Source organism: Balaenoptera physalus (genome assembly GCF_965194825.1).
Source record: "Balaenoptera physalus genome assembly, chromosome: 4".
Taxonomy (NCBI): domain Eukaryota; kingdom Metazoa; phylum Chordata; class Mammalia; order Artiodactyla; family Balaenopteridae; genus Balaenoptera; species Balaenoptera physalus.
Window position 1 is genome coordinate 31,746,999 of NC_138891.1, and position 14,245 is coordinate 31,761,243.

The 14,245-nt window shown below is 38.9% G+C and overlaps 2 protein-coding genes across 6 annotated transcripts in view; one reads left to right on the forward strand and one right to left on the reverse strand.

Moving 5' to 3' along the window:
* The window catches only part of ANKUB1 (ankyrin repeat and ubiquitin domain containing 1), a 48,410-nt gene extending 39,515 nt beyond the window's left edge, over window positions 1–8,895 (reverse strand). For 4 of the 5 annotated variants that reach the window (XR_014262908.1, XM_082459581.1, XM_082459578.1 and 1 more), the window contains exons 1-2: window positions 7,663–8,895; window positions 6,199–6,342 (exon numbers count right to left, since the gene is read on the reverse strand). Coding sequence is in view for 4 of the 5 variants with exons in the window: in XM_082459581.1 (XP_082315707.1) it covers window positions 6,199–6,342; window positions 7,663–7,752 (234 nt within the window). In the remaining variant the exon portion in view is untranslated. The remainder of the gene's footprint in view (window positions 1–6,198; window positions 6,343–7,662) is intronic. The other variant, XM_082459580.1, reaches the window with a different exon arrangement.
* RNF13 (ring finger protein 13) overlaps window positions 1–14,245 on the forward strand; it is a 217,034-nt gene that overhangs the window by 39,764 nt on the left and 163,025 nt on the right. The window lies entirely within an intron of this gene.

Genomic DNA, 14,245 nt, shown 5'->3' on the forward strand with positions numbered 1-14,245 from the left:
AAGAATTAACTAAGTTTTAACTGCAGCCCTCCGTTGGTGGAAGTATTGTGATAGAAGGAGGCAGGGGAAGCCATAAAGAGTGTTAGGGAGGGAGTTCCCTGGTGGCTTAGTGGTTAGGATTCCGGGCTTTCACTGCTGTGGCCTGGGTTCAATCCCTGGTGAGATCCCATAAGCCGTGCAGTGTGGCGAAAAAAAAAAAAGAGCGTTAGGGAGAATGAGTCTCCCTCACAGTTTAGAAGACACAAACTGCCAGGTGGTTGCTTCTCAGCCCCCTTTGCTGTGCGACCCAGATGTGTGACCAGGGTGCTGCCCAGTCAAGCCTCCCCATCCACCTCCACTTTGAATTCAGAGCCAGGAAGGCAGAGAAGCAGCAGACACAGGGACTCTTCCCTGGCAGTGGCAGATCTGAAGCACTGCTGGCCTGGCAACAGGGCTGGCAGCTGCGTCCAGTGCCTGCTTTGAGGGCGGCTGCCCCGGGGGCCTTCCTGGACTAGTTGTGGGTCATGATTTAGAAATTATTTCTGGCTGCATAATCTCTGAGCCTGATTCTCTAATCTTCCTGTCAAGACTGTGAACTACCCAATAGCCTTTCTTATATGTTTGTTTTCCTCTTTAATTGTCCAGGTTCCTTTCTGCTGCTTGCAACCTAAGAACCCTGAAGGTGGATAGGGAAAAGCACTAAGACTGGAGCACTTGACCTCAAGGGTAGAAGGGGAGGAGAGATGCCACAGCAAGGGAGGGAACCGAAACCCCGAAATGCATCTCAATACCTATGACGTTTCTCACAACAATCATATACCTTCTTGTTTATTTTCATACTTTATCCCTCAAGCCTTCATCAACTCATTTACTCAACACATATTTATGGAGAGCCTACTGTGTGCCAGGTATTATTCTATGCACTGGGTGACAACATTGAACAAAACTCAAGCAATAGTTTCCACAATTACGTGGGTTAGAATGAAGGAGGTAAATGGCAATAGCACCTCTGCATGCCACACAGTGACCCAGGCCTTGGCAATGCCTCACGCGTGGTTTACAGGAACACTGCAACAGCATCAGCAGTGAATGGGCAGGGCTGAAACCTGTGCTAATAGAACATGGAGATACATGCCACAGAAAATATTTCTTATGGCTTCTATAGGAGTTCCTTTCCAAAGAGAGAAAAATTAAGGCAATGTTCTTTCCCCACTGTTCTTATGCCATCCCCCATTCACTTTTCCAAATGTGTCTACATTACCATCAAAGGAGAAAGTGTAATTAGCAGAGAAACTGGAAAATCTATTGACTATTTAGAATAGAACACCTCCATTTATCTAACGTCTTTCCTGCTTTTCACACGAGCAAAACCTTGTAATCCATACAAAAATATAAGTGCAATAAAGAAACCAAATAGTCTGGATTTATTTCATGACACATGGTATCTACTTACATCTTTTTAAAAAGAAAAAATTGCTTACTTGCCAAGTTTTTGGTTCATATCATGCTATTTCTAAGTTGTACCAAAATAAATTGAGACTCTAGCTTTCCTAGATTCTCAGAAAATAGAACTAATTGCATGAAGTAACATAGTTAGATAGGAAAAGTACTACTTAAGTTTGTATGCATCTAATTATGCAATAAAGCAATAATATGACTTAGAAGGTAGCCTTTGGTTACCTAAGATAGATCAAACAGTATAGAGTTGATATGACTTCATTCTTTGAAGCAAGGGATGTTTTCACAAAGTATTTTTGTTGTTACAAACCCAGTTTGGACGTTATCATACATAAACAGTGAATAGTGTGGACTTTTGAAATAGGCCTGTTTTATCATCTAATTTAACAGGAACTGAGTTAGGATGGAAACCAGTATTTATGGCTTTGCAGGTAATTCTCTTCCTTCAGATTCAAGATATTGTTTTCCTTCCCAAAACTAGTGATAAATTCTCTAAATGTGATTCTGCCAGAGAAGGTGAAGATGAAGATCAGTAAAAATTCTGTGGAACTTGAGAGTTTTTTTTTTTATATAAATTTATTTATTTATTCATTCATCTTTGGCTGTGTTGGGTCTTCGTTTTTGTGCGAGGGCTTTCTCCAGTTGCAGCGAGCGGGGACCGCTCTTCATCGCGGTGCGCGGGCCTCTCACTGTCGCGGCCTCTCCTGTTGCGGAGCACAGGCTCCAGACGTGCAGGCTCAATAGTTGTGGCTCACGGGACTAGCCGCTCCGCGGCATGTGGGATCTTCCCAGACCAGGGCTCGAACCCGTCTCCCCTGCATTGGCAGGCGGACTCCCAACCACTGCACCACCAGGGAAGCCCGAGAGTTTTTAATTAAACCCTTCATGTCGGCCAGTCCTGTGACTCATAATTATATTCTGCCTGGGCTTTCTAGAATAGTCTTTTACCTCTACATTCTGTTCTTGTCATTAGCAGTTTAGAACTCCAGGGAAAGGTTAGAGTTCAGTGCAAAGGCAGCTTGCATCACTGTGACAGATGATGCTTAATTGGCAGAAGTTATGAAATATTTTTGTAAGTAAAACTATGAACACAGGTTACTTTGGGGAGGAAAATTGGGGGCCAGAGGTAGGAGAGAGACTTTTTACTGTGTATCCTGCTGTACCACTGGAATTGAGCACCATGTGAATGTACTACCTACTCAAAAATAAATAAAAATTTTTTAAAATAATAAAATGAAGTCAGTGCTTAGTTGAGTAAAAGTATTCTATTCATACTCTTAACACATTTTGTCTACATCCCTGAATAGCTATGGTTCAATTAGATTCCTCTAGCTATTTCAAATATTAGTATTGATCTTATACCACTATCTCCAAGTAAGCAAACAACAAAAAAGTCTTGAACATCATTATTGGTGTTGGAGAATTCCAGGAAATTTTAGAGGGTTTACACTGTACAGTAACAAAAACACAGTATGTGTATACACATTTAAATACATGAGACATTTAAGAAATGACATAGAACTTAGGTCTGCTTAAAAAAGTATTATACATGGGGGCTTCCCTGGTGGTGCAGTGGTTGAGAATCCGCCTGCCAATGCAGGGCACACGGGTTCGAGCTCTGGTCTGGGAAGATCCCACATGCCGTGGAGCAACTGGGCCCGTGAGCCACAATTACTGAGCCTGCGCGTCTGGAGCCTGTGCTCCGCAGCAAGAGAGGCCGCGATAGTGAGAGGCCCGCGCACCGCGATGAAGAGTGGCCCCCACTTGCCACAACTAGAGAAAGCCCTCGCACAGAAATGAAGACCCAACACAGCCATAAATAAATAAAAATTTAAAAAAAAAAGTATTATACTACAATTTTCTGAGTATTTCTCTGAGGGAGAAAAGCAGAAGAAATTAGAATTGTTTTTATTTCCTTTTTTGATAACTAGACATTTTTCAAGAACTTAAAAATAATACCTCTAAAATCAGGAACAAGACAAGGATGCCCACACTTGCCACTCTTATTCGACATATTGGGAAGTTCCAGCCAGAGCAATTAAGCAAGAAAAAGGAAGGAAAGGCATTCAAATTGGAAAGGAAGATGTAAAGATGTCACTATTTATGGATGACATGATTTTATATAGAGAAAACCCTAAAGACTCCACCAAAAAACTATTAGAAATAATAAAGTTGCAGGGTACAAAATCAACCTTCAAAAATCTGTTGCATTTCTAGATGGTAACAATGAACTAGCAGAAAGAGAAATTAAGAAAACAATCCCATTTACAATCACAACAAAAAGAATAAAATACCTAGGAATAAATTTAACCAAGGAGGTGAAAGACCTGTACACTGAAAACTATAAGACATTGTTGAATGAAACTGAAGAAGACACAAAGAAATGGAAAGATATGCCATGCTCATTGACTGTAAGAAGCAACATTGTTAAAGTGTCCATAATAACAAAAACAATCTACAGATTCAATGCAATCCTTATCGAGATCCCAAGGACATTTTCCACAGAAATAGACCAAAAAATCCTAAAATTTATATGGAACCACAGAAGACCCTGAATAGCCAAAGCAATTTTGAGAAAAAAGAACAAAGCTGAAGGTATCACACGCTCTGATTTCAAGCTATATTACAAAGCCATAGTAATAAAAATGGCATGGTATTGGCAGAACAACAGATGTATAGATTAATGGAACAGAATTGAGAGCTCCAAAATAAACCCACACATATATGGACAATTAATTTACAACAAAGGAGCAAAGAACATACAATGGAGAAAGGATAGTCTCTTCAATAAATGTTGCTGAGAAAACTGGATAGCCACATTAAAAAAAAAGAAAGAAAGAAAAAGGAAAGACACTAGGTCAATATCTCATACCATACACAAAAATCAACTCAAAATAGATTAAAGACTTAAATGTAAGACCTGAAACCATAAAATGCAATAGAAGAGAACATAGGCAGTATGCATTTTGACATTGGTCTTAGCAATATCTTTCTAGATATGTCTCCTCAGGCAAGGGAAACAAAAGGAAAACAAATGGTACTACAACAAACTAAAAAGATTCCACAGAGCAAAACAGTAATTCAAAAAGATATATGCACCCCTATGTTCATTGCAGCATCATTTACCATAGCCAAGATATGGAAACAACATAAATGCCCATCAATGAACAAATGGATAAAGAAGATGTGGTGTGTATGTGTATGTATATATACACACACACAACATATATATATATATATATATATATATATATATATATATATATATATATATACACACACACACACACAATGGAACTACTCAGCCTTAAAAATGATTAAATCTTGCCATTTGGGACAACATGATGGACCTAGAGGAATTTATGCTAAGTGAAATAAGTTAGACGGAGAAAGACAAATACCATATGATTTCATTCATACATGGAATATAAAAAACAAGCAAACTAACACAAAAAATTGAACAAACCAAACCAAAACGTAGATATAGAGAACAGAGTAGTGGTTAGCAGAGGGGAAGGGGTGGTGGGAGGAGGACGAGATGGGTAAAGGGGATCAACTGTATGGAGACGGATGGAAACTAAATTTCTAGTGGTGAGCAGGCTGTAGAGTATAAAGAAGTAGAAATATAATACTGTACACATGAAAGATATGTAATGTAATGTTATAAACCAATGTTACCCCAATAAAAAGTAAACTTTAAAAATGTATCTAAAAAAGCATAATAAAAAGATTTAAAAAAATAGATACATGAATAAATGCTTATAAGACATTAAAACATGTATAAAATATGGCCTTTTTGTTTACATAAATGGGATCATACAATGTTTCTTTTTCTGTGACTTATCTTTACTACTTGATAATAAATATTTTAGAAAATTCCTTTAAAAAATAGACTTCCCACTTAGTCAATCAGTAAAATACATGAAAAGAAAGAGTTAGCTTTAGCTACCATAAACTTTTTTTAATGCTAACTATGAGAAAATAAGTGCCCCATTTAGCAGAGAATATGTACTTTACTAAGTTCCTTGAGGCTCGTGTTTTCATATGGGATCGAGAACTAGTACTGAATACTATTTCTATCCTAGAGAGCAGCTCTTAATACTCTTTAGGCTACCTGTCTCTTTGAGAAATTGTCAAAAGTTAAGGATCCTTCACCCAGAAAGTCTCCAGGTACATAATTTTGCATATTTTGCAGTTTTAGGGTTTTGTTCTTAAAGCCAGCCATGGACCCCAAATTAAGCACCACTGATTAAGGACGGTATAAATGGAAAATGCTGTCTCTGTTATACTACACGTAATTCATGAATGGCTGCGCTGCTGGATTTGAATGTAGGTACTGCCATTTTATTCTTATTGTTACTGAGAATTTCTTCCCTTTCCTCATTCCCCTAATCCATTGTAAGGCCGTGGAAGTGACCTAATCTTTCTCGCACATCCGTATTCCAGATCAGCCCCCTGGCCTTGATCCTATATTGGTTTATAGGTTGCTCTGCGATGACTGTTTTGGGGCAGGCAACAAGGGGGATAGAGGAGGGAAGGGAGAGAAAGAGTAAACAAAGGGAGCTCTATCCAGTCTCCATGCCTTATTTCCCCTTACAGCACAAATTGTGCCTAAGTCTAGTTATGCAAGTGGAAGAGAGGGGAAGGCAAGAAGAGAAAACCTCTTCCTACGCTGTGAAATACTTTGGTTGAATTATTCATAACTTTATCTGAAATGAGGTAGACATCTTGGACAAATGTTATTCTGATCATCCGTCATACCTTAACAAAGCATTTGAGAGTTGAACAAAAAGATATTCCAACATCAGTAAGACTCCAACTGTCCTTTAGGGCTGCTCCAGCGTACATCAGCTCCAGATACCTCCTGCTTTGTTCATCTTCAGAGAGAGGAATGTGGAAATAATCCTTAAAAATCAATAGCATATTATGAAAACAGCATATCTCTACATTACTAGACCAGCAATGTAATCTCTTATCTTTTACATTTTCCACTGAGTATTATAAAACTGGGACAGAAGGAGGAAGTATTTGACAGGGGTTCTTAATCTGAAGTCTTTAGACACCCCCAAAAGTTGATGGTTAGAACTTAGGTGGCAAAAAACTACATTTGTTTTTTATTAACTCCAAATAAAATTGGGATTTTTCTTATGTATATAGACAACAAGCTAAAGTAGCAGTAACTGACTGTTCCTGTGACTTTGTCACCAATAGAAATCACGGATATTTTCATATCCCATTATTGTTGTTGCAGATATCTCAAAATATTATTTATACTGATCTCCTTTGAAATTGTAATTGTTATGAGATACACTGCAAACACTTGTTAATGTGTTAATAAGGAAACCCACGTCACAATATCACAATATGTTTTTTAATTTTTTAAAATTGTATTTCCGTATAACTGGTTTCCTTTTTGGGGGTATGTATTTTATTTTATGCATTTAAAGACATTCTGAGGAGTCCATAGGCTTCACCAGACTGCCAAAGGGATCCATGATACATAAAGATTAAGAGCTTCTGTGTTAGAAGATATAGATTTTAGGGATCATAGTAATTTACTATATATCATGTAACTATGATTCAGTAAATGCTCCTTAGTAAATGGGAATAAATCATCTCCAAGTTAAATACCATTTGATGGTCAGTTCCTAAATATTTGTCTTAATTTTCCATTTCATAGTGAGTATTTATAAGAAATTTGTAAGAAAAGTACTGCACCCAAATTATTTTTTATTCTGGCTCTGTGATCCCAGGTTAAATGGTCAATCTATCTGAGCTTCAGTTTTCCCTGGATGCAAAATGAGGCTATAGCCCAGAAGTCCTCTCCACCTCCAAAATCCTTTGGTTCTTTATAGTTGCTTGCTTACCACACAGGCCATCTATCTGACAACTGGTATGCTCCACTTTACCTGGCCTAGAGTTAGTGCCTTGTTTTTCTCCTTTTATGAAGAACTTCAGTAATACTATCTGGCCAATACACAATCTACAAATATCATAAAGATAAGCTAAACATTTTTTCCCCTGAGAATTTTCCTGTCTAACACCTCCAGAGTTAATATCTTCTAACAAACAATTATGTAAGCAAACAATGATATTTTCAAATAGTTTTAGTTCCCTGTTTACTGAAAATGCACCCAATAGTATCTCTACCCCACGTACAGTTTAAACTTCACTGCATAGTTAAAATTAATGCACATCTTAGTGGCTCAGGGACAAAGTATGTACCTTTATCATCAGCTTGACAGCCTCCACAGTTTCATCTGCTGAAACATCCAATGGTTCAAAAGATCCCTCAAACGCTATGAAAATCCTCATTTTGTCAAAAAAAGAAAGAAGCTGTTTTCAAAGATCCTATTGGATAGCTGGGAGAATCCCAGTTCACAGTTAAGGACAAAAATGATGGCCAGAGGCAGCTGTCACTGTCTAGCCTCAAAGGCGAGTTGAGAGAACATGGAGAGAGAAGTCCCGCAGTACCACAGTATCCGGTGAAACTGACAGCAGCTACATTGGAGGAAATGTTTCTCTGCCAGTGGCATTAGTCAACAGCCACCTGTTCCTCTATTACGGAAACCAGAAAACTTGACAATGGTTGAGGTAAGTGTGAACAAGCATCAAGCATGTAATACAAAAATGCCACACATAAATTATACTTTGTAATGTGACCACCATCCACTGATCCTTGAATCCATATTCATCCAAGTACAGCTGATGGAAAGACCCTTAGAACTAGATATTTGAATTGGGATGCACTGGCACAGAGTGAAGCAAAACAGAGTTGATTTTATTGAAGGTAATCATCCTGGAAGTTCTCTGTAAATAACTCTGAGCTGAAGCATTCTGGTTTCCATAGCAACTTTGTGTACTTGTTCCCTGGCGGTATTTCTAATCCTGCCACAGGGTACAGAACAATATCCACTTGCACTAGGGAGATTAATGTGTAGGCAAATGACTCTGTGGTTTTCCCTTTCCATCTCTGCATAATGGAATCTACCCAATAACAACACAATATAGTTGGTATTTCTTTTAGTCCTTGCCCTTATGTTATTTAGAACAATTTACCATTGTTATTTCCTTCAACTTCCCTTAGTGTTGGTGGAAAATATTTCAAACCACCCTCAAAAAATGAGCAAAGATATTAATCACCATTACGCAAGCTTATATTTTACTGGAACTTAATTCTAAGACTCTCCTCTGAAATCCCCAGTATTATACACTTGTTCTAATGCTATTATGTCTGATCATTTTAAAAAATTAATTTATTTTATTTTATTTATTTTTGGCTGCATTGGGTGTTCGTTGCTGTGTGCAGGCTTTCTCTAATTGTGGCGAGCAGGGGCTACTCTTCGTTGTGGTGCGCGGGTTTCTCACCGCGGTGGCTTCTCTTGTTGCAGAGCACGGGCTCTAGGCGCGTGGGCTTCAGTAGTTGTGGATCGCGGGCTCCAGAGCGCAGGCTCAGTAGTTGTGGTGCATGGGCTTAATTGCTCTGCAGCATGTGGGATCTTCCTGGACCAGGGCTCGAACCCACGTCCGGGAAGATTGGCAGGCGGATTCTTAACCACTGCACCACTAAGGAAGCCCTGATCATTTTTTAGTGTTTGTAAATCTTGTCTTCTTCCTGAAGACAGACCTAGAACAGAATCCCTATCTTTCATTTCTTTTTATTCTTAACAGCACTTAGCATAATGTGAGTCACATGATAGGTGCTTATTATACCGGTTAACTGATTCTATTCATTCACAGTCTGAGTTCCAACTATAAGAAATTTGAGAAAATGGAAAACATAAAAAAGGCAAAGGATTTCATTGCAAAGCTAATACTTTTGGCCTCATGTTTTTCAAGTGTTGCAACACAATGATATCTTCTTATGCTGTCAGCATTTTGATAGAAAGAGTATTAACATAGGACATAGTTAGTGCTGTTTTGGTGTCTTGCTCACCCTACCTCACCCCCTCCAGCTGCCTTTACTGTTTACTGCTAAAGGCTTATAGCTACACCCCCTTTTCCAAAGAATTGCCCTCAGCTGATGGGAGCTGCCCTGCCAGGAAAGCTATGCACCTCTCCTCAATAATTGACTGCAAAGGGGCTACAAAATGCCCACTCTCTTATATTAAGGGGTGAAAATTCTGCAGAGGGTCTCTGTAGAGCAGGCCATAGCTGGACTTTACCTGAGACTACATCCTTCTTCAGCTCTTTCTTTTTCCGAATCCTGCTTAACTCTCTTCCTTACTAAGTTTTTTCTTGAGTTCTCCCTCAGTAATTGGCATACATCCCAATCCCTGTCTCAGGCTCTGCTTTTAGAGAAACCAACCTAGGGCAGAGGATCTTAAAGAAGCTCATAGGCATTAAGAAATCACAACCAAGTGCTTTATAGCTTCCTGAGCTGCATGTTTTCTTATACATGTATATTTTTATACTCTGCATTAGACTTGCCTTTTGGAGTAAATGCCCGTCTCTTGTAGGCATGGCTGGCCCCTGGTCTGGTTGGTTGCCAGGTCCTGACTTGTATGGAGCTGCTGGCTACTGGTTGGTGGGCTGGGTCCTGAGGTGGCCGGCTGCAGAGCCCCAGGGGGGTCCCAGGGCTAGTGCTATCCCACTGGTGGCTGGAACCTGGTTCTGGAGTAACTGGTTGCGAGGCCAGGGTTCCTGGATCTAGTGTCGGCATGCTGGTGGGTGGGGTCAGTTCCTGAAATGGTTGCCTGTGGGTTCTGGGGTGTCCTAAAGCTGATCTGGCTCACTGGTGAGTGGGGCTAGATCCCAGGGCAGCTGGTTGAGGGGTCCAAGCTGTCTTGGAGCTGGTGTTAACCTGCTGGTGGACAGACCTGAGGCCCAGGGGTTTCTGGGGCTAATGCCCACTGTTGTGTGATGCTGGTCCTGGGGCTGATGCTGGCCCTCTGGTAGGCGGAGTCAAGTCCTGTGGTCCCTGGCTTTAGGGACCTTGGGGTCTCGGGGTTAATGCCAGTGCACTTGTGTGTGGGTTTGGGTCCTGAGCCCTCTGATGGACAGGGTGTGTCCCAGGGTGGCTGGGTGCTCAAGGGTTCCTTAAGGCAGCCTGCCTACTGGTGGGTGGGGCTGTGTTCCCGCTAGGCTAGCCGCGTGGCCTGAGGCGTCCCAGTACTGGCGCTCACAGGCTGGTGCGTGGGGCTGGGTCCCAGTTTTGGTAAGCTAGAGGGAGGATTCCTAAATGGCACTTGCCAGCACCGGTGTCCTCCTGGCCGAACGGAGCGGCCCAGAATGGCTGCCACCAGGGGGCGCTCCAGTTGCCTGCTGCCTCTCTGGGAGACTCTACAGGATCAGCAGGTGGGTCTGACCCCACCTCCTTTCAAATTACTGCTTCTGCTCTGGGTCTTGGACTGTGTGAGATTCTGTGTGTGCCCTTTAAGAGTGGAGTCTCTATTTCCCACAGCCTTCTGGCTCTCCTGAAAGTAAGCCCCACTGGCCTTCAAAGCCAAACATTTTGGGGGCTTGTCTTCTCAGTTCAGGATCCCCGGCCTGGGGAACCTGACGTGGGACTCGAACCCCTTGCTCCCTGGGGAGAACCTCTGCAATTGTAATAATCTTCCCATTTGTCGGTCGCCCACCCAGGGGTATGGGTCTTGACTATATCGCATCTCTAGCCTTCCTACCCATCTCCTTGTGGTTCCTTCTTCGTATCTTTAGTTGTAGAAGATCTTTTCGGCTAGATTCTGGTCTTTCTCATCAATAGTTGCTCTGTAAATAGTTCTAGTTTTGGTGTGCCCTTGAGAGGAGGTGAGCTCAGGGTCTTCCTACTCTACCATCTTGGCCATCTAGCCAAAACGTTCTGACATGAGAATTAAAAGTTGAAAAGGGTAAGTAAAATTATCCCTATCATAGGAGACATAATTGTAAACCAATAAATCATGGCAATCAAATTTTTAAGACTACTACAAATAATGAAATAATTCAACTCGGTGGCTGTATTTATAAGTAATACACAGAAATTAATAGTTTTCTAGAAACAAATGACTGATATAGAATATAATGGAAGAAAATACTCCATTTATAAAAGAGAAAAAAGATAATATGTTAGGAGTAAACTTAGCAGGAAACGTAAGAAATGTATAAAATAAATGTAAAAACATAACCAAAAACATAAAAGACTTGAACAAGTGGACTGGCATACTGTAACTTTGGAAGGAAGGTTCAAAACGATTAAGTCATCAATTCTTCTTAAGTCAATATAAAAGTAACTTCCTAAGTTAGTATATAAATTTAATATATAAATTAAAAAATCCCAGCAGGATCTTTTTCCAGATTTATTGAGATATAATTGACATATACACTGTGTAAGTTTAAGGTGTACAATGTGATGATATATGTATACATTGTGAGATGGTTACCACAATAAGATTAGTTAACACATCCATCACCTCACACAGTTACCTTTTTTTTTGGAAGTGAGAACATTTAAGATCTACTTTTAGCAACTTTCAATTATACAATACAGAACTGTTAACCAACAGGATTTTTCCAAACTAGGCAAGATGTTCTAAAATTAACGTAGAAAAATAAGCAAGTATAGCTAGAAAAGCTCTGGAAGAGAAGAGTTGTGAAAAGCAATCACCTACAAGATGTTAAAATATATTATAATGCTACAATAAAATTAAAACAGTGTGATCCTGGCATATGAAGAATCAGAAAAATCAATGGAAAAATAGTATAAAAATGGACTCACAAGAATTTAGTATATGATAAAAGTGGCATCTTGCAAATTAAAAGGTACAAACTTCCAGTTTGAGTCACAAGAATGAAATGTACAGCATGGGAAATATAGTCAGTAATAGTGTAATATCTTTGTATGGTGACAGATGGTAACTAGACTCATCATGGTGATCATTTTGAAACGTATAGAAATGTTGAATCACTATGTTGTGCACCAGGAACTAATATAGTGGTTGTAGGTCAATTAATTATACTTCAGAAAATGAATAACAAACTCATAGAAAAAGAGATCAGATTTTTTTTATTGAAGTACAGTTGATTTACAATGTTGTGTTAGATTCAGGTGTACAGCAAAGTGATTCAGTTCTATATATATATGTGTGTGTGTGTATATATATACATATATATGTATATTCTTTTACAGATGCTTTTCCCTTAGAGGGTATTACTAAATATTGAGTATAGTTCCCTGTGCTATACAATAGATCCTTGTTGGTTATCTATTATATATACAGTAGTGTGTGTATGTTAATCCCAAACTCCTAATTTATCCCTCCCCCCCTACTTTTCCCCTTTGGTAACCATAAGTTTGTTTTCTATGTCTGTGGGTCCATTTCTGTTTTGTATATAAGCTCATTTGTATCATTTTTTTTTAAATCCCACATATAAGTGATATATGATATTTGTCTTTGTCTGGCTTAATTCACTTAGTATGATAATCTCCATGTTGCTGCATATAGCATTATTTCATTCTTTTTTATGGCTGAGTAATATTCCATTGTACATATATGTGTGTGTGTGTGTGTGTGTGTGTGTGTGTATATATATATATATATATATATATATATATATATATATATATATATATATACACACACACACACATACCATATCTTCTTTATCCATTCATCTGTCAGTGGACATTTAGGTTGCTTCCATGTCTTGGCTATTGTAAATAGTGCTGCAATGAACATTGGGGTGTATGTATCTTTTTTGAATTATGGTTTTCTCCAGACATATGCCCAGGAGTGGGATTGCAGGATCATATGGTAGTTCTATTTTTAGTGTTTTAAGGAACCTCCATACTGCTGTCCATAGTGGTTGTACCAATTTACATTCCCACCAACAGTGTAAAAGGGTTCCTTTTTAAAAAGAGATCAGATTTGTGGTTACCATAGGGTGGGGGAATTGGATGAAGATGGTCAAAAGTTTCAAACTTCCAGTTATAAGATAAATAAGTACTAGAGATGAAATGTACAACATGATAAATATAATGAACACTGCTGTATATTATATATGAAAGTTGTTAAGAGAGGAAATCCTAAGAGTGCTCATCACAAGGAAAAAATATTTTTTTCTTTATTTTGTATCTATATGAGATGATGGATGTTCACTGAACTTATTGTGGTGATCATTTCATGATGTATGTAAGTCAAATCATTACGCTGTACACCTTAAACTTACACAGTGCTGTATGTCAATTATATCTCAATAAAACTGGAAGGAAAAAAAGAATATAAAAAAAAGTAGCATATTGTATCAGTCGTGATGGTGTGGGGAAATAAGATAGTGTTGAATTACCCAGTAGTTACCTGAAAAAAAAAAAAAGTGGAGCTCTACCTTTTACCTAGCATCATGAGAAATTAAAAATGCATCAAAGATTTAAATGTAAAAAATAGAACTATCAAAAGTTAGTTTTATTATAAGGCAAAAAGTAAGGTGCAAAACAGAGTATGTAATACACTACTATTTGAGGAAAAAAGGGGGAAATCATATCTATAGATATGATATATGATATAGTTTGCATATACCTCAAAATCTCTGGAAATACACTCAGGAAACTAGAAAGCACCCTGGTGCCTATGGAGAGGAGACTTGAGCAGCCAGGCATCAAGGATGAGAACAGTACTTTTCACTGTATTATCGTTTTTTAAAATAGATTTAATTTAGAGAACTTTTAGGTTCACAGCAAAATTGAGCAGAAAGTACATAGAGTTCTCATGTACCCACATGTCTACTGCCACCACACAGGACAGCCTTACCCACCATCAAAATCCTGAACTGAGAAGTACGTTTGTTACACTTAATGAGCCTACACTGATACATCATTATCACCCAAAGTCCATAG